The 21540-nt window shown below is 26.9% G+C and overlaps 2 protein-coding genes across 2 annotated transcripts in view; one reads left to right on the top strand and one right to left on the bottom strand.

Moving 5' to 3' along the window:
• Positions 1–5666: 5666 nt before the first annotated feature.
• Positions 5667–11070, top strand: LOC108779447 (alpha-tocopherol transfer protein). The gene is made up of 6 exons (XM_018546883.1): positions 5667–5898; positions 8554–8645; positions 9152–9397; positions 9698–9892; positions 10028–10199; positions 11027–11070. Exons 1-6 carry the CDS (start codon positions 5667–5669, stop codon positions 11068–11070), a joined length of 981 nt encoding a protein of 326 aa, XP_018402385.1.
• Positions 11071–12289: 1219 nt separating this feature from the next.
• The window catches only part of LOC108779455 (alpha-tocopherol transfer protein-like), a 14556-nt gene continuing 5305 nt past the window's right edge, over positions 12290–21540 (bottom strand). The window contains exons 2-5 of the mRNA XM_018546895.1: positions 15973–16146; positions 13550–14103; positions 12634–12784; positions 12290–12490 (exon numbers count right to left, since the gene is read on the bottom strand). Coding sequence (XP_018402397.1) covers positions 12459–12490; positions 12634–12784; positions 13550–14103; positions 15973–16146 — 911 coding nt within the window. The 3' untranslated portion in view covers positions 12290–12458. The remainder of the gene's footprint in view (positions 12491–12633; positions 12785–13549; positions 14104–15972; positions 16147–21540) is intronic.

The following is a 21540-nucleotide window of genomic DNA, read 5'->3' on the forward strand; positions in this document are numbered from 1 at the left end:
AAATTGTGTAACACATCCTTAATTATTAGTTCCACTCAAAACTCAGAAGTTTTCATTTCAAGACAGCTCAACCGCGCGATCTCTTCAAATCTGCGTACGAATCTTGACTCAAGCTTGATATCGTCAGAAGTTTCGTTAATACGAAAATATTTACAATCACGGTTTTGTAATTTTTCATGCATGCATTTTATGTGCAATAAAGTCTTTTCCTAAATATAAAAGCAGCTATCTTGATAACACTATTTCACACGGAATAATTATTCGTTTCACAACTTCACGTAAAGGTGGGGAAGACTTAAAGCTTTCAAACAATTCTGACTGGATTGTTTCACAGTTCTCATTGGTGATTCGTGCTGACGGTACTGACCCAGTCTTTCAGGAGGCCTTTTCTCTATCTCTGCCTTCCGCAATCCACTCGAGCGCCATTCGCAACGAGGAAAGAGACAAAGACCAGATAACCAACCACTCGGTGTGGTTTTACGTTCGTTGACACTTACGCATGTTTTCATAATATCTAAATATTTCGGTGTGAATGAATCGAAGTTTCGGCGATGAGAGATACATAGTTCTAAAATACGTGAAAAGTATTTAAGAACAAAATTGTGCGACTTTAAGGATCAACGTGACTGTTTGATTTTCAAAATCTTTACGAGATTGTTGCAAAATTCTAGTGAGTATATGCATTTCTTTATACCTGTATCGTTACTAAGAAAAACGTTTTAATTATATTAATAAAATATTACTAAAATTTTAATAGTTATACAAAATTTTGATAGAATTATACTTGTCTGGTTATTATGATTAAACTTTTATTTAATATTTATAGCATACTTTATAGCAAAAACTTTTTATGGACTTAACTATACAAGAATTTGGTTAATTGAATCTATAAAATTCCAATTCTATTTACTAAAAAGTTTTAATAAAAAATTATGCTGATCTAATTAAATAAATTTAATATTGTAAAAAAAATTCTGGTATATATTTAATAGAAATAAATTTATCATGCTTATTTAATTTCTAGAAGAATTTTAATCTGTTAATTTTTTAATAGATATACAATTAAAATGAAGAGAATTTAAATTCGGCTAAATAAGAGTCAGCGCGGTAAGAAGTGCGCAAATTTATAGAAAAATATATTTAATGAAACATAAGATACGTGATTACATCGACGTTTGATATTTCCGTACGTTTCGTCTATACATTTTAGTCATCCTCAGCAGAACATTGACTCAATCAGAACATGACAGAGTTTAGACAATATTCTCTTTTACGATTTTTGTAATTTGGTTATTCTGCATTTATTTTAATTTATTATTGGAGACTAATTGTAAGTGACAATGTTTTTTTCTTTGTTATACCTTAGATCCGTTTGATAACATAATTTCGTTATCAATAAACATGGAAACTTCTTTGGCCGATAATTGTGCTTCCTGTCGGATACTTGGAGATTTAATGTCAATGTTCTGCTGAGGATGGCTAAAATGTATAGCCGGAAATATCAAATGTCGATGTAATCACGTATCTTATTTTTTATTAAATTTTTTTTCTACAAATTTGCGAACTTCTTATCACGCTGACTCCTATTTAGCCGAATTTAAATTTTCTTCGTTTTATTGAAATATAAGGGGAGTTTATTATTAATTATTGTATTGAATATACCAATTAAATCTATCAGACTTTTTATTTATGTAACTAGATTTTTTTAATGTTATAATTTTTATATTTTTCTACACTCTTCTTTCTTATATACTCGATGATAAATCTCTAAGAGTGAAGTATATTATATATATGTATTTAATTTTTTGGTTATAGCTTCTATCTAACAATAAATATATTTTCTTTTTAATATAGATTTCATATAATTAACTTTGAAATGCGTATATATAACATAATAAATAAAAACTAGTGCTATAGAAACAAGATTAAAAGTGGTAATCACAACTATTTCAAATTCACTCATTAATATATTAATGACATTTATATAGTACTCTTTACGTGAGTATCGTCATTGTACTTTATTCATATTGTCTTTCAAACTCGTTAAAACACTTGATTATCTTGCGTGAAACAATAGACAGATTTCATTAACGCTTATTCATAAATATATATATGTAAAACTTCTGCTGGTGTGTCATTAATTTTGCATGATAATAATAATAATAATAATAATAGCACCAACAACAACATTAACAATAATTTTTATTATATTTTATATACATAGGAATAATATATAAAATATCTTTTACTTTTTTATTTTTAAAAAGATACTTCTTTAACAAATTCAACCTTCTTTCTATGCAACAATTTTCTTTCTATTTAGCCTTTTCTTTTCTACTTCTATAAAAATTTAATACTAGTACAGGCTCTAAATAACCACTTACTGTAAGTATTAAAAAAATATTATTAATAGTATTTTTAATATTAAAAATGAGTAATTTATTGACCAGTAATAGTATTTTTCTATGAGAATTAATAATTTCAATCTTTTTTTCTATTTAACAAATTCTGCCTTCTTTTCCATACAAACTTATATGGATAGTTTTGCGTTACTAATTTACGTGCACATAATAATTTTGCATATATAATAATAATAATAATAATAACATATTTTGGATAAAAAGAACAATGATATCATGTATGTTGATCGATAAATCGAGTAGATTAATATATAAACTAAATAGTCTAATTTCGATAACATATATATTACATATAATTGGTTTTCCTTTCACATAACATATTTCTACGCAAACTATAGCCACGTTTACGTTTAATACGCTTATTACAAGGAGAAACTTGTTCTCTGGAAAAAGTTTTACTCTTCAAGAAGGATAAGCAAGTTTCATTTTTAAGGAGAAAGATTTTCCTACAAAATATTTGTAACGCGTAGGTTCAGCAAATAAATAATGTATGTATGTTGTTGAATGAGTTAAAGTAGAGTAGGCGATAGTTTTCGAAATTTAAAAATTAACGCCTAGTTTGCTAACAACAAAGCAAAATAATAGATAAAGATGTTTGTTTAGAAATACCTGGATATTCTGTCAAAACAATTGCATTTGCTCATTAGCAAGTGCTTGCGGTTTTCTTAGTTATTCAGGAAAATTTCAGTGTCAAAACAAACAGTCTGTAAATTTATTCCGCGGCAAAGGTAAAAGCGTTGGGCAAAATGAGTAGTTCGACATTCTCACGTAACAAATTGCCAAAGTAAAATTACTGAAATGGATAGGCTGTAATAACAAGCTACACAAGCTGCGTATAATAGCCGTAGGATGACTGTTATCTCTCTGAAGTGGGTTCGGAAGTACGCTTGATAGGAGAATGAATCCTAATTGGAGTGTTCATGATTTCAATTAATAATGCGTGATTCACTTTTGAAATGTAGTATTATTAGAAAAGCTAAATTACAAATATATATGTATATATATTATTCAAAAAATTAGTGCTTCTAAAAATACAAATGGATTTTCTATTATTATATAAACGAAAATATTACATTATTAATTGCTAAAGACTTTGGAAAATTAAATCATTATTGAAATAGAATTACACATACGTGCATTTCGCGGATTATTTCCATGTCTAGATCTATTGTTAAAATATTAATACTTCATGAACATATATATTCATTTTATCCAAAGATAGATTTGTCTGATTCATGTGTACTCTATAAAAAATAAAATGTTAATTTAAAGACGTATAGTGGATTTTCTGAGATATGCAAAAATAAAAAATTAATTTTAATTTAAAGACATAGAATATATTTTCTGAAACTTAACATTTTTATGTTAAATTTAATATAATAATGTTAAGTTTCATAAAATCTATTATACGTTTTTAAATTAAAATTAATTATTTATTTTTTACAGTATATATGTAATTAATATACATATGTAATTAATGTACATATACTTCAAATAAAAAAGTAAATTAGGGAATTTTTATATAATGAATTTTAAATGCGTTTATTAATTAAAATATTTTTATATGTTTCTATATTGCTTTTAAATTGTGAATGGAGAATTTGTTTTTTTTTTCTATATCAATGCAGAAAGATAGCTCGTAATTTATACAAAGGAGAGAAAATTCGGGAATGTACGTCGTCATTTTATTACGCAATTCTTGAAGTAGCTCGTTACATTTAGCTTTTCGTGTTAGCGATACAAAACTTGTTCTACACATGTAATTTACATACATACACATATACAATTATATTTGTATTTCCGTGACATAACTGAAAAGACTCTGATGAACATGTACTTAGATTCTCGACTGACTGGGAACGAAACGTGTAAAAGTAGCATTTTGGTCTCGTTTCAATTTACTTTCGCGCATTCGTTGAAATTATATCTATCTTCGTAAAGCTTGCAAAATCGACATAGCGAGTAAGTTGACGAAATATCATGTTTCGGGGCCGGTTGTTGCACCTTCGAATAATCTATGTAGTAATTTATGTAGCACCTAATAGAGAAAGTGAGAAAGAGAGAGAGAGAGAGAGAGTAAACTGAGATTAATCGAAAGTTGAAATAATCCAGCCGCGGACTGTCTACTTATATGTACATAGTAAGAGATGTTTTATATTTCTGTTAAATATTGGCATTCAATATTTCTTACAATTAGTGTTAAAATAATAGCGTTTATAGACATAATAAGATAACAAATAATACATAAAAGTAATGTAATTTTGAAACATAAATCTAAGATAAATGAATAAAATGTTCTTAATTAATTAAAAATAACTAAATTAGAGAAAAATTAGAGAAATATATTTCTAAAATTTACTTCCAAATTGTATCAAAATAAGAGAAAGAATTCTATTTGTATACAAATTAGCAAATATATTTTTTTAAATGTATGAATATCGAATCGGACTGGAAATGTAATAAGTTCGATAGTCGAAGCAGTATGGAAATAGAAGAAAATGTATTTGCAAATAAATACATATAAATATTATTAAGCACCAAAATTCAATTAAAAATAGAATTAATAAATGTTATAAGGCTCTATAAGTATAAAACAAAGTATATAGAAGAAGGGCAAAGAGCCAGTAAAATAAATTACGAAATTTAAATTTAAACGATAATACACAGAACTTTAATATAAATAATACAAAGAAGTTTAATATAAATAATACATACGTTTCGACTCCGATCGGGTCATTCTCAATGTTATAGTTAATATAATATAGAAATCGACATAAAGTAAAAAAATTACACAAAAAAACATTATAAATGTTGCTTCCACAGAAAATTACAATATCGTTATTCTTATTGTACAATATTATAATTTTCTGTGGAAGCAATATTTATAATGTTCTTTTGTGTAATTTTTTTTACTTTATAACGATTTTTATATTATATTAACTGTAACATTGAGAATGACCCGATCTGAGTCAAAACGTATGTATTATTTATATTAAAGTTCTGTGTATAATTATTATCATTTAATATTAAATCAAAGTATTACATTTTTGTTATATACATAATGTTTCTGTTACCTCTTAACATATTCATCTTGTGGTAAATTAAAACAAAAATTGAACCATTTGGAACATATAAAATATGTTAAATTTTATACAAATTTTCTAGTTATATATACTTTTGACAGGGCGATAATTTAATTGCTATAACTTTTTGACAGATACTCATTGAGCTGCAATTTTAAATATAATGACATCAACCGCGATAATGAAAGACAAATCTCCGCTGATCATAGTACACAAACAAGACTTATACGAACACTGGCTAAAGAATGCTCCAAAAATCATGTTCGGTGAACATCAACTTTCTGTTGAAATAAGCGCAATTGATGGGTTTTTTATTCAAAAGGCCAAGGAAGATTTACGGGAGACGCCAGAGATTGCTGCTCAAGGTTTCAAGGAATTAAGAGAGCTGCTTGCAGGTAGTAAAAGCTTAATTGTATTAGGAATGTAATCATACAATTGCTCTGTTATCTCGGCAAAATTGATGTCTCAGATTAAGGGACGAGGAGTAAGAAAGGAAATCAGTATCATGAGTATGAACTAGTTTGAATAAATAAACTAATTTTCTCGTACGATGATCCGTCAAGAGCTCGGACGCTTTGATGTCTTTGGTATATTATTTTCTTTTTGTATTTTACAAGGATTTATACGTCCGAGTACTTTTTTCCTACATATTTGTCTATTTTTTTCTCCGAAAACTGATTTTTTACGTATTATAAAATAACAGCAAAATTAGACAAAATGTTGTTCTTGACATTTTCTTTCTTGTAATTTTCTAATAATATTGGTTTCACTTGAAAAAAATTGCTCTTACCTAATTAGAGAAACGTAAGTTATCATTAGAACAAATTGCATTGGATTTCGTGTTTGCAAAATTTAAAGAGAAACTAAAAATAATTAATCCACGCAGAGAGGCGCGATACATAAGTGTAACAAAAAATTTCCTTCTTACGTAATCTTTAATTATACATGGTGTAATTCTAGCAAAATGCAATGATTTGCTCAATTAGACAAACAATTAGAATGCTATATTATTGTAAAAAATTATGCAATTTACGAAATAGCAATTGATCATTTCTTTTTTTTACTACGTATCATATAAAATAGCGATTAATTCTTTCTATCTGAAGAACGTCAACGAATAGATTGAGAATTAGCATAAATCGAGATTTTTTGACATCCAATTAAATTGAATCATTAAAATATAATTTATCTAATATAATAACATAATTTTATTACATTGAATTTTAATATACAGACAAAAAAGAATTTCTATGTATACGTACGTGAAAAAAATAATTATATGATATGAAGACGTTTTAAATATACATATATTTAAATATTTAATATAAATTTGATAAAATATGTTTTATTTTACAATTTAATAATAGAAAAGGACATGTTAAAATCAATATAAGTTTGATACACTCTTGCACGTATTATAATTAAATTGGATATTAAAAACTACCGATTAAAATGTATCTCAGTAGATTGAAACCAATTTTGTATAATTCTTAAATAGATATATTTATTTAATTGTATTTTAAAATTTAATTAGTTCTAATAAGACAATAGTTCTTAATTTAATAATAACATGTCTACACTGTTTACTTATTAGTAAAAAATAAAATTTTATTGTCAATGTACATAATTCGTACTCAAACCTCTTAGATTCGAAATTCTCAAATAATACGAATTCGAATCTCTATAATGAAATGATAGTCAAATTTTACTTAATTCATATTTGAATGATTCGCACATCTCTACTTTTCAGAATAAAAACAGAATTTTGCGTGAAATTACCATATACATATATATTCTGCAACGGTCAATTTAACAATGGTAAAAGTATATGAATATTGTACATGAATTCAACCATATTCACACGAATCTAGTAAAAACGAAAGTTGCTTGCGCCTGCAGCTTCGTACTAATCTCTAACAGAGTCACGCTTCTTGCTTACGAGAGCGAGATGTGCAAAAATGATTCTGTTATAAATACAAATTTACATTTTTTGGGAACACCGGTCATTATTAACATAATCGAATTATTATTTATATTTTTAATCAAAGTGGATCTTAGTGTTTTAATATTTCAGTGTGAATTTAAATACATGTCCAATTATGCAAACCGCGCGTTGAAATCTTTTTCAATCTTGAAATGCAATTATGAGCAAACTAGAGTAGTGATGGCTATGTTTAGCAAACTCAATAGCTCGTTATTATTAATGTATTCTTTTAGATCATTCAATCAGATTTTTAGATCTAGTAGAACACATCATTATCAATTAAAATAAGTCATTAATTTTACTTTTTATGATAATTTTTATGATAATTAATAAAATTTTTTTTTCTGTGAAATGTATATTTTGACATTACAAGCAAATTTTTTCGTAATTAATAAATATTAAAAATGACATCGTAAAAGTTAAGCCTCATTTATATTATAATAGTAGCATAGTCTATGTTGCAGGTTGCAAGCTTATTTTCGGCGACAGCCGATTTGATATGTCAATATTAAAATTAATTTTAAATTGGCTGTCGCAATATACAAGCTTATAACCTGCAATACAGATAGTGCAACTATTGCAGATGAGGCTTAAAATTTGTTTTGCAACACTTCAACAGTTTTTTTCAGCGTGTTTACATTATGACTAACAATTTACAATTATCATAATATGACAAAATAAAATAATAAAAGTTTGATGTTTATATATATTTTGCGTTATTTCAATTTTAGACTTTTGATTTCAGAAGTATATACTTTACAGAAGAACAAAAGAATATTTAAATAATATGGTAATCATATATCCGTTATTGTTTATAAATTCTTTCATCTTATGATCATTGAAAAATATACGCGTGTATACTTTATGTACAATATATAACAATATATAATCTTTTTTATGCTTTATCCGATTTTATTTGCAAAAATTATATATGAAATATTCTATATTGCGCAACATTAGAACACAGAATTTTAATATAAGAATTTTTAATTAAAAAATATAATAAACTTTATTTTTTTAACTAATAAACCGTTTATTATTGTATATTTTGTTTTTGTTTCTTTAGGAGAACCAGATCTGCATTTACCGGATGCAGACGACTTCTATATAACATTTTTACGACCATGTAAATGGTATGCGAAAAGCGCTTTCTCGCTTGTAAGTCTTATCTCGTAATATCTTTACAAATTAATTTTGCTTTAGTTAGTTGCACGCTTAAGAATATACACGTTACATATAAAGATGACTGCAGTAAAAAATTAAATGCTCAGAATTATATATTACAAAAATTCTAAAACTATAAAACAAAGGCTTTTCGTACAATTTGGTATTGTTTTCTTTCTCTGAATATCGACATTATCGACTAAGTTTTGCATATCAAACATAATAAAGAAATTGAAAAAAATACAAAAAAAATAGATAGAAAAATTTTTAATTTATAATGAGAACTTATTATTAGTATTAGGAAAAACTGAGACTAATTGTATCATTTTTTGAATAATTAATGTTAAAAATTGGGAAATTGTACTAAAAGCCAAGAAAACATCTGATTAATTTTAAGATGTATTTCTTCTGCATTTAATATAGAATTTGTCAATAACGATGAGAATTGTTTTTAAGTAATTAATATATTATTGCGATAATATTTATATTTTACTCAACAGATTAAACGATACTATCGGTTTCGCTTAAATTATCCACATATATATACCGATTTGTTAATTACCAAACAAAAGGTTGCACTTTGTGCTGGTTTGATATATCCTTTACCGATTCGTAATCAAGATGGAAGCAGAGTATTGATAATCGAAGGCGGAAAACGATGGAAACCGAAGGAAGTGACGACCAATGACTTTTTCAAAGGCCTAATATTGGTTTTATTTCTAGCGATGGTTGAATACAGAACTCAGGTTTGGTAAAAAAATATTTCTTTAATTGATTTAAGATATTGAGAGAGATCGGCATTAATTTATTAAGATTTAAATTTAGTCTTAAATTTTTAGCGACAGATTTGTAAGTACTTAATAGTCGTGTTCCCATTTCTAAAAAATTGATCTTTCCAAATGATAATAGCAACTTTAAATAAATCTATTTTACGAAAAATTTATATTTTATCAATCCAGGGAACGCATTTCTAATTTGTCATCTTTAAAGTGCTTACGTAAGTAAAAAGTCGTACACTTGAAATTACAAAACTTTTTATTTCTTAGGTCGCGGGCGCGCGTATTATTTTAGATGTTGAAGGTCTATCTCTTAGCCATGTAACGTATATCACACCAAGTTTTGCTAAAATGATAGTAGAATTTATACAAAAATGCTTGCCTACTCGGCTCAAAGGTATCCATATTGTGAATCAGTCTTTCATCTTTAACATGGCATTCGCAATATTCAAACCATTTCTGGAGGTATGACCTTATAATTTTAGATTATATAAGAATGATCTTATGATTTACCTTTATAAGTTGCACAATAATGAATTTTTAGAGAATTTTAAATCTTTTAGTAAAATTCTTATAATATTTATGTGTTGTGTATCATAGGAGAAAATTCGTAATCGGATTCACTTTCACGGGACAAATTGGGATTCCTTAAAAGAATTTATCGATAAAAGAGCATTACTTAAAAAGCATGGGGGCGAGTTGAAAATGGCAGAAGGACAATACGGCGTGATGTTATGGCAGAATATGCTTTCATGTGAACCTGCCTTCGAAGGTAATGGTATAAAAATGATGTATTTCATATCATTAACCGACAGCAGTAAAATCAAAAATATTTTGATAATTCAATGGCAGTATTTACACGGATCCGTGAGTACTCGTTACTATTAATGTGTTCTTGTAAATCATTCAATAACAACAAACTCATGGATCCATTTCGCAACAGTTGAGTATGCTGAACGCGACCAAAGAAAAAATGTCTTGTTACTTGTACGATTAGTGGTATATCAATAAGTAGAAAAGATACGAAATTATTCGAAGAGTGCCTTGAAACAGTTTATTTTCCATTCAATTATTTTCCATTATTGACTTTGTGTAACCTTGAATGATCTTCAATTACTTGTTTTAAAATGCTCTATCAGAATATAAAACATGTCATTCCACACACATTTAAAAAAACAGATTTAATCTTTGCCTTCTTTACGCCTTCACCTACAAAACAATTATTGACTTCTATTGTTAAAAACAAGCGAGTTATTCAGGTAACCTGTTTTAAATGCCTCACTCTGTTTATCCAAAATATCAAATATCATGGTTTGAATGGAAAATTCAGCATGAGTTACTTATGACCGAGGCGCACTTAATGTTAATGAAACAAATACATCATGTTCTTATTTCATAATAAAATTATTTTTATTAATTTTAATTAATTATTTGTCTTGTTAATACTGTCATTGAATTAACAAAATTTCTTTTAATCAAACTGCTGTTGCCTAATGTTGTTAATACAACATTTATGTTCTTCCATATAGGTATACAATACGTATAAACTAACGATTTGGCTCGCGATTTCATATTAATAAAATCTGTATTTTATTTCAGCTGAGCAATATTATGGATACGTGACTAATAAAGATAAGATATGATCTCTGTAGAAATTTAATCGGTCAGTACTTTACCATCATCAATTATTATGGTTTTGAACCGTACGCATGAAGCTATAACAAAAAATGATAAAATCATTGTCGTCCAGATTTGAGAGATGCGGATATAGCTCAGTATGATCTAAAATTCGCAATCATGCGAAAAGAGTGCGAAGTGTTTTATTAAATCATACATAAAGGATGATCTGGTAGAAGCAAATTTTGTATTTAAAGAAAATACAGTATATCAATAGCACTAATGAAAAGTATTACATAAACTGTGATTTATGAGAATTATTTACAAAATCTTTTGTTCCTGAAAAAGTTTCTTGATTATTCAACTTAAAATTAAGTATAATATTAAATGAATATAAAATTATATATATAGATTAGAGTTAAGATATTTTAATAATACATGGTAATAGAGAGAGCATTTAAAAAATAAGAGAGAGAGAGAGAGAAATAGAGAGCGAAAGAGATTGTTATGTATGTTAAAAAAAGAATATAAGAGAGCCTAATTATAGGTTTTATACTATATTAAATATATTGAAAAATATAATATCGTACTTTTCGTTGGTGCTATGATACACAACTGCGTATTATCAAGCAAATAAATACACGATAAATATGTATAAACTTATCTATTATTTATTAAATATATATCAAATTCCCATAATAGCAACGATTTTTTATTACATAATACATACAAATTTAATTTTATGTTAAAAACTACAGACCAAACACACATTTAAGTACATAAGTTAGATTTAATTTTAGAATTTTAAATAAATAGAAATTATATATGTATATATACATACATATATAATACGTATACATACATATGCATACTTAATAAATGATATAAATATATTATTCATTACGTATGAAATACGTACGCAAAATGTATAATACTTTTTATCATATAATTATAGAATAGTTAAGAGAGAGAGAGAGAGAGAGAGAGAGAGAGAGATTAAGATAAAAATTAAAATTACAGATCTTAAATAAGATCATTGACATGTAATTAATCCCAATTTTTTCCGTATCAAAATTAAAAAATAAGTACAGAAATAACGTGATCATTACATTATTACATCACTTTTTCAGCAATGTTATATTATCTTATACAATTTTACTAAATTGTTTAAACAAAAAATGAGATTTAAATGACTGTACAATAATACATACATTATAAATCAATTTACAAAGTGAGCAAGGCTTCGTGAAGACAACATTTCGACGAGTGAATGTACGTATAAAAACGATTCATGATTGTCGTAATTGATATTAAATCTATTTTTTTTTCTCGGAAATGTCGCATTTTATAATTGTTTCTTCGTATTTAATCCAAATATCTATTTTTTGTTGCTGCACGGTTAGTAATTGAAGAACTATGTTTTTTTATAGCCGTACGAACTAATAACTGCAACAGAAGAAAGATTTTTTATTGAAATACATTCTGTTATTAAAATACATTCGCATTTCAAATAGCTTTTAGATTTTATTTGAACTTTGTCATTTTATTACTATTATGAGACGAGTGTTGCAATTTTCTTTTGAACATACCTTCGTATTCCTTGTCGACCTGTATCAACAAAGAGTACCATTCGGCTCCTTTTATCGTTTGCATTTCTAAAGTACCACCGTATTGAGCTGGTAGACATTTCGGCGATACATATTGATGTAATGATTTGCGGTCGGTGCCGTGAAAAATTATCTAGCAAAAGAGAAAAAAGCGAGGAAATATATAAAAATCGAATTAGCAATCAAATTATCAATGTTTAATATTTAGGAAACTAAATCCTACTTGAAATCCATGTAATAATTTACCATTATTTTTTATAATAACAATTTGATATATACATAATAACGATTTTACCATTATTTTTTGTAATAATGATTTTTTTATAATAGCACTGCAATTTTATATGATGATAACTAACTAAAAGCTAAGATCGAAAAAAATCACTTTTGGAAAGTAACTCATTACTTGTATCGTATCAACACGTTTCTTTTACTCGCTACTTTAATTTGTTACAAGGAATGAGTTACTATTTTTCAATAAATAATGCTTAATAGTGATAAACTATTTTTCAAAATAACTTTTCCAATCTTAGATTTTAGTTATTTTTACTATCATAAAAAATTGCAACGTCGTTTTCAAATCGTTATCATAAAAAGTTTGCGCCATTATGCAATATTGCTATATTTTTATAGTGTTCTATAAGTAATAAATGTTTCGTAACTTTGAGTCTAAAATCGATTGAACATTTTCCCAAATGTAATTGTAAAGTTTCAAATTTAAATACTGATAATTTTTCAATCAAGTTATTGTATTGTATAAAGCGTAAATAGAGTGCTATAATGTCACTTTCTCCTTTATAACTTTTTATTCCTGAGTTACCACGTAATATTTTTCTAGAATCTGCTAATAAACTGATAACACAAGTATTGCTAATATTTTGATTCATAGTATACTCACTCTGCTTTTCAACTTCTCTTTCAAGAACGGTTTGAACAGGGCGAACACCATGTTGAATACATACGGCTGATTCACTATGTGTATATTTTTTACCCTCACAGGCATTGCCTCCTGAAGCAGATCGACTATTCTTTTGGCAAACGGTGGGGTAAACTGCCAAGTTTGCTGGAGAGTAAGACCATCCATGTCAAAGACGACAATCGCACCAGCAATTTGTGTGCTTGGCTCCATCATGGCCGCTTCCAAATACAATACACATCCTTTATAAATTTCGTCGAGGCTGCACTTGTTGTGTTTCCATTTCTTGCCGAGTTCGATTATCAGCATACGTCGGCCGTACTGATCGCGATTTGGCAACACGGTTAAGATGTTTTGCTCAAAGACATTTTTCTCTTTACTTGGCTTTAAGTTGTCGTACACATTCGCATGCTTCACCTTGAAGTTGTAATAGTGTTTGATGAGATCGAAAGACGATTCGGGATAATACTTGCATGGCCTCAGAAATCTAATCAACCAAGCTTCATTGTCCAACGGACATTTCAGACTTTTTTCAGCTATTAAATAAAAAAGATTTTAAACATAAAAAATATCCGAGAAGTTTAACACTTATAGTATCATGTTCATTTCAATGTCATCTCTACTATTGTAGGTATCTCAATTGTTTATCTCTTCACCTATTTAAAATGGTAAAAAAATCTCTAAAAATTCACAAACATACTTTCAACTTTATAGAACAAATGTTTAAATTTTATTTTAGAAAATATAAAATATAATAAAATATAATTTAATTAAGAGTCATAAAAAAAATTATAAGTCGAATAAAAATGGCATTTGGTTTAAAAAATTGTAATTGTTTATAATAAAGGCACATAAAAACTTTAGTGTTTTTTTAGTTCGAGTACAAAGTTTTGAAAAAAAATTCAAGAACTTCAGATTTTTCAAAAAATAAAATATTTAAAGAACATAAAAATGATATATATAAAATCGGCAAAATTGAATTTTGTGCTGTTTACGCAGGGAAATTTGACAGCCGCGGTCGCTACATTCGCATGCATACGTTTCTCTCCTCATAAATTTTTTTAGGAGGAGATGAGAAATGCCGTTTGTCCAACGTACGAGAAGTTTGAATAGAAATGGAATACGAAATATTCAAGACAGTAATTATCGAACAAACAATTTACAAAAATAAAGTTGCTTGTATATTATTAATTATCATCAATAATTAAAATCTAAATGTCATCGTATTTAACGAAATGCTCAAATCGTCTATTTAAAAATTATCTGTAATATTGAATAAAATAATAAAATTTATCATAATTATTAAAAATTTAAATAAAAACTTACATTGCAATCATACTGATAACGGTCTATTATAAAATGCGACGTGCTTACAGTCAAAACGTTAAGAGAGGCCAGATAGAAATTATCAATATATGTATAAAGCCAGAGGCACACGATGCTTATTTTCCTGCTGGATTGCTAGCTGGATCAGATTCTTGTCATCGGATTGGTTGTGATACTGGCACCGCAGCCAACATCACAGCCAATATAGCAAGATTTTAATCCAACTAGTAATTTAGCAGGAAAACAAGTATCGTGTGCCGCTGGCTTTAGTACAGTAAAGGAGTAGGTATAATAAATAAATGTAACACAAAATATAAACATTAAAAATAAAATAGATATTTTTAACACATAGGTATTTGTTGCGTACTTTTGCGATTAATGCTTAACGCCCAAGCCAGTTATTATCAAGCATAGATTGAAGAAAAATGAAAAATGAGCATTTCGAATTAGAGGAGATTTTAGATTATATAACCGGTATCGCTGATTAGAGATAAACTTTAATTTTTATATTGCAACTATATTTAAAACGCGTTTTTCTGGAAATCATATCTTTCGGATCTGTTTATTACATGAACATTATTGCAACATACATAAAATTAATTACTTTCATGAATTAAAAAATTTTGTTAAAAAATCGATACTTGTCTTTTAAAACCATACCATTTGAACATCTGCAATATTTTTCATTTATCCTAGTTTAAATTATATACATAATCACACTCTCATAATAATAACGCGAATATATGATAACTAAAAATTCTTTTATATCCTTTTTTTGTTTCGGACAAAAGTATTTTGTAGAGATTTCAAAATAATAATAAAATAAAAATTAATAAATATTTAGTCGTTTTAAAATTTACCAGTGTTTACTAAATACGAACAAATAGATATAGCGTAAAAGAATATGTGTATGTAGCAGTTTCTTTAAAAAAATTTCCAAATGTAATCACATTTTCATGTTTTGCAGTGGAATACTTTTTAACATGTTGAAATTTACAATAATTCATATTTTATTTCGTAACTTTTACGTTAAATAGATTACGTTAATTAGATTTTTTAAATATTCAGTCAGTTTATACCTTTTAATAATTCTTGTAGACGTGCCATCGACTGTTTTTGTATCTCGGGAGACTCTCTCAATTCCTTCTTGGCTACTTCTTGCAATTCTGGACTAGGAGGACCGAACTCGAATTCGAGCTTAAAGTCGCCAATTTTTATGAACGGCACTTCACTAAGGTCCGATAACATGATTTCTGAAAAAGTGATATAACATGTTAGCGAGTCTCTCTCTCTTTTAGCTAATATTTATTCAATTTTTCTTGAACAGATATTTTTTAACAGCAATAATAAACACTGTCGACGTTTACGATAACAATTAACAGCTAATTCGTGCTAATTTGTTAATAAGACAAGTTATAGAAAATATTTATAATGTAAAAACTTTACATTATTTGGAGACATTTACAAAAAAATTTACAAAATATATTGTTTTACTTTTAATTAAACATAAAAAGATACAAAAATATAAAAAGTTAATAAAAATTTTATTTATAGAGAAAAGAATGCAGGAGGTTTTTATAGTTAAATTGGAGATAGAATCAGCATTTAAAGGAAGGAACCTATTCTTTGTTTAATCGTTATTTATTATGAAATTTGAATTAGAAAATTAATTTGTAATCAAAATTTATTAATAATATTAAAATCGCTTGTCATTGAAGACAGGCTCGACAATTTTGAGATTTCCCAGTACATTTTGGTTTATAGTTTTATGTTTACATTGTTACCATTTTGTAATAACATATTTTTAACATGTTATTTTTAGATTCAATCTGTGGAATTTTCTGAGGAAAACTAGACCAGAAAATAGCAAATTGTTTCGTCAGAAGTCACGGAATTGTAATAACAAAACGCGAAGTATCCCATAACTTTTGGATCTATTTTCAATATAACAGTAAATTATTATATTTCTAATGAGCTTTGTGTATTTAATTTAATTGTATACAATTTTAATTTTGTACTATAATTTAATTTTTTATATCTTATAAAAAAGAATTGTGTCATTTATTCTTTTTCCAAAAATAAAATTACAAATTTTACCTTTAATTTAAACATTAATATCTTTTATCTCTTTTTAAATCATCCAGTCTTTTATCTTATACTGCCTATTTTATTTGAAATATGAAGCTGGGGCAAGTACATAATAATGTAATATACTTAGAATATAATCATCAATAATAATCACCAATACGTAAACGTAATATTATATGTATCTATTTTAAATTCCAATATTTCATAAACAATAGTAAGAACAACTGACTCTTGCAAGAAATCAAATAATATACTGTCAATTGTTGCGTAAATAATAGATGAAAAAGACCCCTCATAGGAACGATAGTTAATTAATGCACTACGAATACAGTCAACTGAGAATCCAGAGTTTTTCAAATAAAATTTTATATTGTCGTGTTACATTCGCGAGAACTGTCATTGGAAATATGATTCAGCACCGTTATCAAAAATATTCGAAGGAGTCATTTTGTGGACACAGAAATATTTTGCAGTTTTAAACGACTGTAATTATGGTACATTTGTATAATATTGTATAATTATAATTGCACAAAAAATCCATGCGAATCTTTAAGTAAATTCAAATAAACTTTTTTAGTTGAAAATGATTAATCTAATTTGTAATAATATATGTACTATTTTATTCTATAATATTTTTCTATCTTTCGAGTAATTTCATAATTTTTTTCTCGTAAAAGTTTGGATTTTTTAACGTCATCTACTGAAAAGTCGTTTATTGAATATTATTCATTTCTTAAGTGTTTAATTTCTTTATTTCTTAATTATACATAGTTAATATATTGCTAAAAAATTTGATAAAAAAACTATATATTAAATATAAACATACATAATTATATATAAAATATATATGTTTTTTCTTTTATTATAATCTTTATTATGTACACGAAAAATAATAAATAGAATAATTAAAAAATAATTAAAATAGTTAAAAAGATAATTATTTTTAATCAGTTTTCCTATTATTTTTTGTAACATATAATAAGTCAATAAAGATTATATAGGAGAAAGAAAATATGTATTATATAACATATATGTTATATACAATATCATTATATTTATTGCATATGATTATATGTATATGCAGATTTTTTACTAGCAAGTAAAAATATTTATACAACAGATACACATGTACGTTACGCGTACATCTATTATATATAATTGAAAAAATAAAACAAAAAGAATTGTTAGTGTTATATAAATTTATTAATGGATTCTGTTAAAGTTCTTTTAATTGGTCTGACAAACACGATTGTTCTCTAAGAATTAGAGATCAAGAACATAGGTCAAGGATACGCGTAGCAAAATTATACTATAATTACCATACGTAATTTTAGCGATAAAATAAATTTCTTTTGATTGTTCATCAATCACAAAGAAAAACTAATGTAATGATCAAGAGATATTATTTATTTGTAAAAGATATGTTGCCAAGGAAGTGGTATTATTGTTTGCTGACATAATGCTCGACAATTTTAGATACCGCGCACAATAATATTATCATTATAGAGAAGACTTTATATAATATTATCATTCCTACGTGATACGAATCGAGATTGATGACTTAGAAAGAGAACCTTGAGAAAGGACCTTGATTCTGCAACTAAAAGGAAAGTGATGTAAGATTTTCAACAAGTTCTTGTGTAATTTTCAATCTGTTCTCTTTTTATCTTTAAAGTGCAATTAAAAAGCGTCATTTAAAAAAAATGTATATTTTCCTAAAATATTTAAAAATTTAAATAGATAATTTTTATATATTTTAAAACCAGTCTTTCCGTATATATGTTACAGGAACTTTAAAAAAAATTGGAATTTTCAAAAGTAATATATTTTACTTTCACAAAAAGTTTACGATGTGTGTTTTAACATACTTGTAAACGATTATTTGTTGGAATGTTGTATTCTTGCAATAAAACGTGTTTTTGCAGCGTTACACTGAGAGAAATTTTTTGGTATGTATAACGATTTATTTTATTAATATGTATGTTTAATAAAAACTTTCTTACTTTTTTATTTAGAAATTGTATTATTCTAAAAATTTGATTATAAAACAATACAATTTTTAATTCGAATAATCAATTTTTTTATTAGAACAATTAAAATTTTGGTTAAAACAATACGATTTTTAAATGAAAAAGTAAACAGATTTTTGTTAACTATATATAAATAAATACAATAAAATAAATGATTATATGTATCAAATCTTTTTCTCAATGTAGACATGCTAAAAGATAACTTTATTGAAAGCAAAAGCTGAAAAATAACGCATAACTTGTAAAATGTGATAAGAAACATTATGCACCCAAAGAAAAGTTATGTTTAAATTAAAAGAATAATTTCTTTCGTGAATTTTTTAAATTAAAGTGAAAATACCTTTAAAAAAAAATAAAAATTTATTTGATTTCAAAAAATAATTTTCAAATCAAAGAAACTTTCTTTTAATTGCAAACACAATTTCTTTTTAAATGGAAGAAACTTTAATCTGGATGTGTAAAAAATGTAACATATTAATACGAACATGTAAAAAATTTTTTTTAAATTCGTAATTTTTGAAAATAATGCATTTTACTGTCACAAAGTTCACGATATATTTGACACATTTGTAAACGATCGTTTGCGGGAATGTTATAATCTTGCAATGGAACGTGTTTTGTAACGTTATGCACGCTGAGTCGCTGAAAGATAACGTTGTCTACTCGCGCACCCATACTTGTTCTTCTGTACGTTTCGCTTACTACACTGATATCATTTATTAATTTACATGAACTAGTTAATACACTACTGCGGTCAGTTTCTGTTGTTTGCGCGCTCCTTATCGTGACTTATAGACAAGTGTAACGTGCACATGTTTATTTATTTTAAATTCGCCTGCGCGCACTACGCGTAACGATTACGGGATATCAGATTTGAGAAGAACGTAACAGGTGTAACAGAATGTGTAACGTTATGCTATGCGCCTGAACTTGCGATTTTGCAGGATGCAATTATGTAACGCTTAAGCCGAACATTATTATACACGATGCAACGAGATAATTTTGCATAATGGCATGCAAGACGCTCTCTATTTTTTATGCGGCGCAGCGTATCGTGAATTAGCTCAGGATCTTACGATCGTGCACGATTGCATCTACGTGGAAATTAATTATGACGTTGTGCCCTTATGTTGCAAATCGATAAATGCCAACGCGAATCCTGCGGTGTTATACAAAACGCGCGGACATTGCAATTACACGTCAAAAATAGTCATTTGACGATGGCGCATCTCAATTAAATTCTATTTCACATGCGATATAAAATTACGTAAAGATGCACGTTGACCAGAAGTAGAAGAAATGAAGAGTCATCTGGAATCGCGTGGAATTTTCACGCAGCTTTTTTCTACGTTTTGCACTTATTCAATATAACGAGGATTGTGTTATACGTGTTATAAGCAATGCTTACTTATACATAATCTAGCTTGTTTCATGTTTTCAAGTTTACTGGCTTTAAAAATATTCTTTTATGCGGGGAAATACCAGGATATATTTCCGCACATTAAAAAAAAAAACACGTATACTTGTTTTTACGATTACATTGATACTTGGTCGACTTGTTTGCAGACGAAACATGTCATGGCAAACTGCATTTCAAGTTTGGAGTTAGATGCTCCGCCTTCTACGAAGTCGTTTATGAGGCACTTCTACTTTAATGGTATATCGATCTTTCATACACGATATTGCTTGATATAGAAGAATAGAAATGACTTCTTCTGAATAAAAAAAAATTTTAAGATAATTAATTAAAAATTGCCGAAGTAATCTGAGTTATGAATCACTTAAAAAGCAATGAAAATTATATGGCAAAATGAATTTTAATAATATATAAATAAAGAATATAAAACAATTTTTTAGTCAACTTTAAATATATGATATATCTTCTCTTTAAGCTAATTATGTAACATATTATACAATTAACTATACAATATAATTATACAATTATTTTAATATATAGATAATTAATGATATTAATTACACAGTTATTATATAAATGATCAATTAATAATTAAGGTATATTATTATATGTATAATTGTTTTGACATAACTGATGATCACGTATTTATATCAAAATCGTATTTTAAAGAAAAAAGAATATTATGAGAGAAAATAATCCAGAAATAGTTTATTGAGTATATTCCGATCTCATAAACACAAATATGTTTAGACGATGCTTAAAAACGAAGCATGTTCTCCTAGATACTCCCTTTCACTGTTTTACTATTTGGCAATCGCGAATGCACTCAAGTGCACTTTACTTCGCTTTCGGGATGACTATTATGTAAACAACTGGCAGTCGACCAAACATCCTTTCACGAATTGCGAAAAGCGCGAGGAAAAGCGTGTATTGGCGAGCAAATTAACAATTTCCGCTGGCATTTGATTTCTATATCGAAACAATTGCGATGAGTACATTTCAATGCAAAGATGACAGAACATAATAGTTTCTCTCTCTCTCTCTCTCTCTCTCTCTCTCTCTCTCTCTCTCTCTCTCTCTCTCTCTCTAATATTAATATATTATCAAAAATA

This window comes from Cyphomyrmex costatus, unplaced genomic scaffold, assembly GCF_001594065.2.
Source record: "Cyphomyrmex costatus isolate MS0001 unplaced genomic scaffold, Ccosl1.0 scaffold120, whole genome shotgun sequence".
NCBI classification, from domain to species: Eukaryota; Metazoa; Arthropoda; class Insecta; order Hymenoptera; family Formicidae; genus Cyphomyrmex; species Cyphomyrmex costatus.

Bases quoted from the DNA above. Each gene is read 5' to 3' on its own strand.
- LOC108779447 (XM_018546883.1), top strand. From the start codon at position 5,667: ATGACATCAACCGCGATAATGAAAGACAAATCTCCGCTGATCATAGTA. The intron at 5,899-8,553 runs GTAGTAAAAGCT...TTGTTTCTTTAG, and splicing joins ATTAAGAGAGCTGCTTGCAG to GAGAACCAGATCTGCATTTA. The intron at 9,398-9,697 runs GTTTGGTAAAAA...TTTATTTCTTAG, and splicing joins TGGTTGAATACAGAACTCAG to GTCGCGGGCGCGCGTATTAT.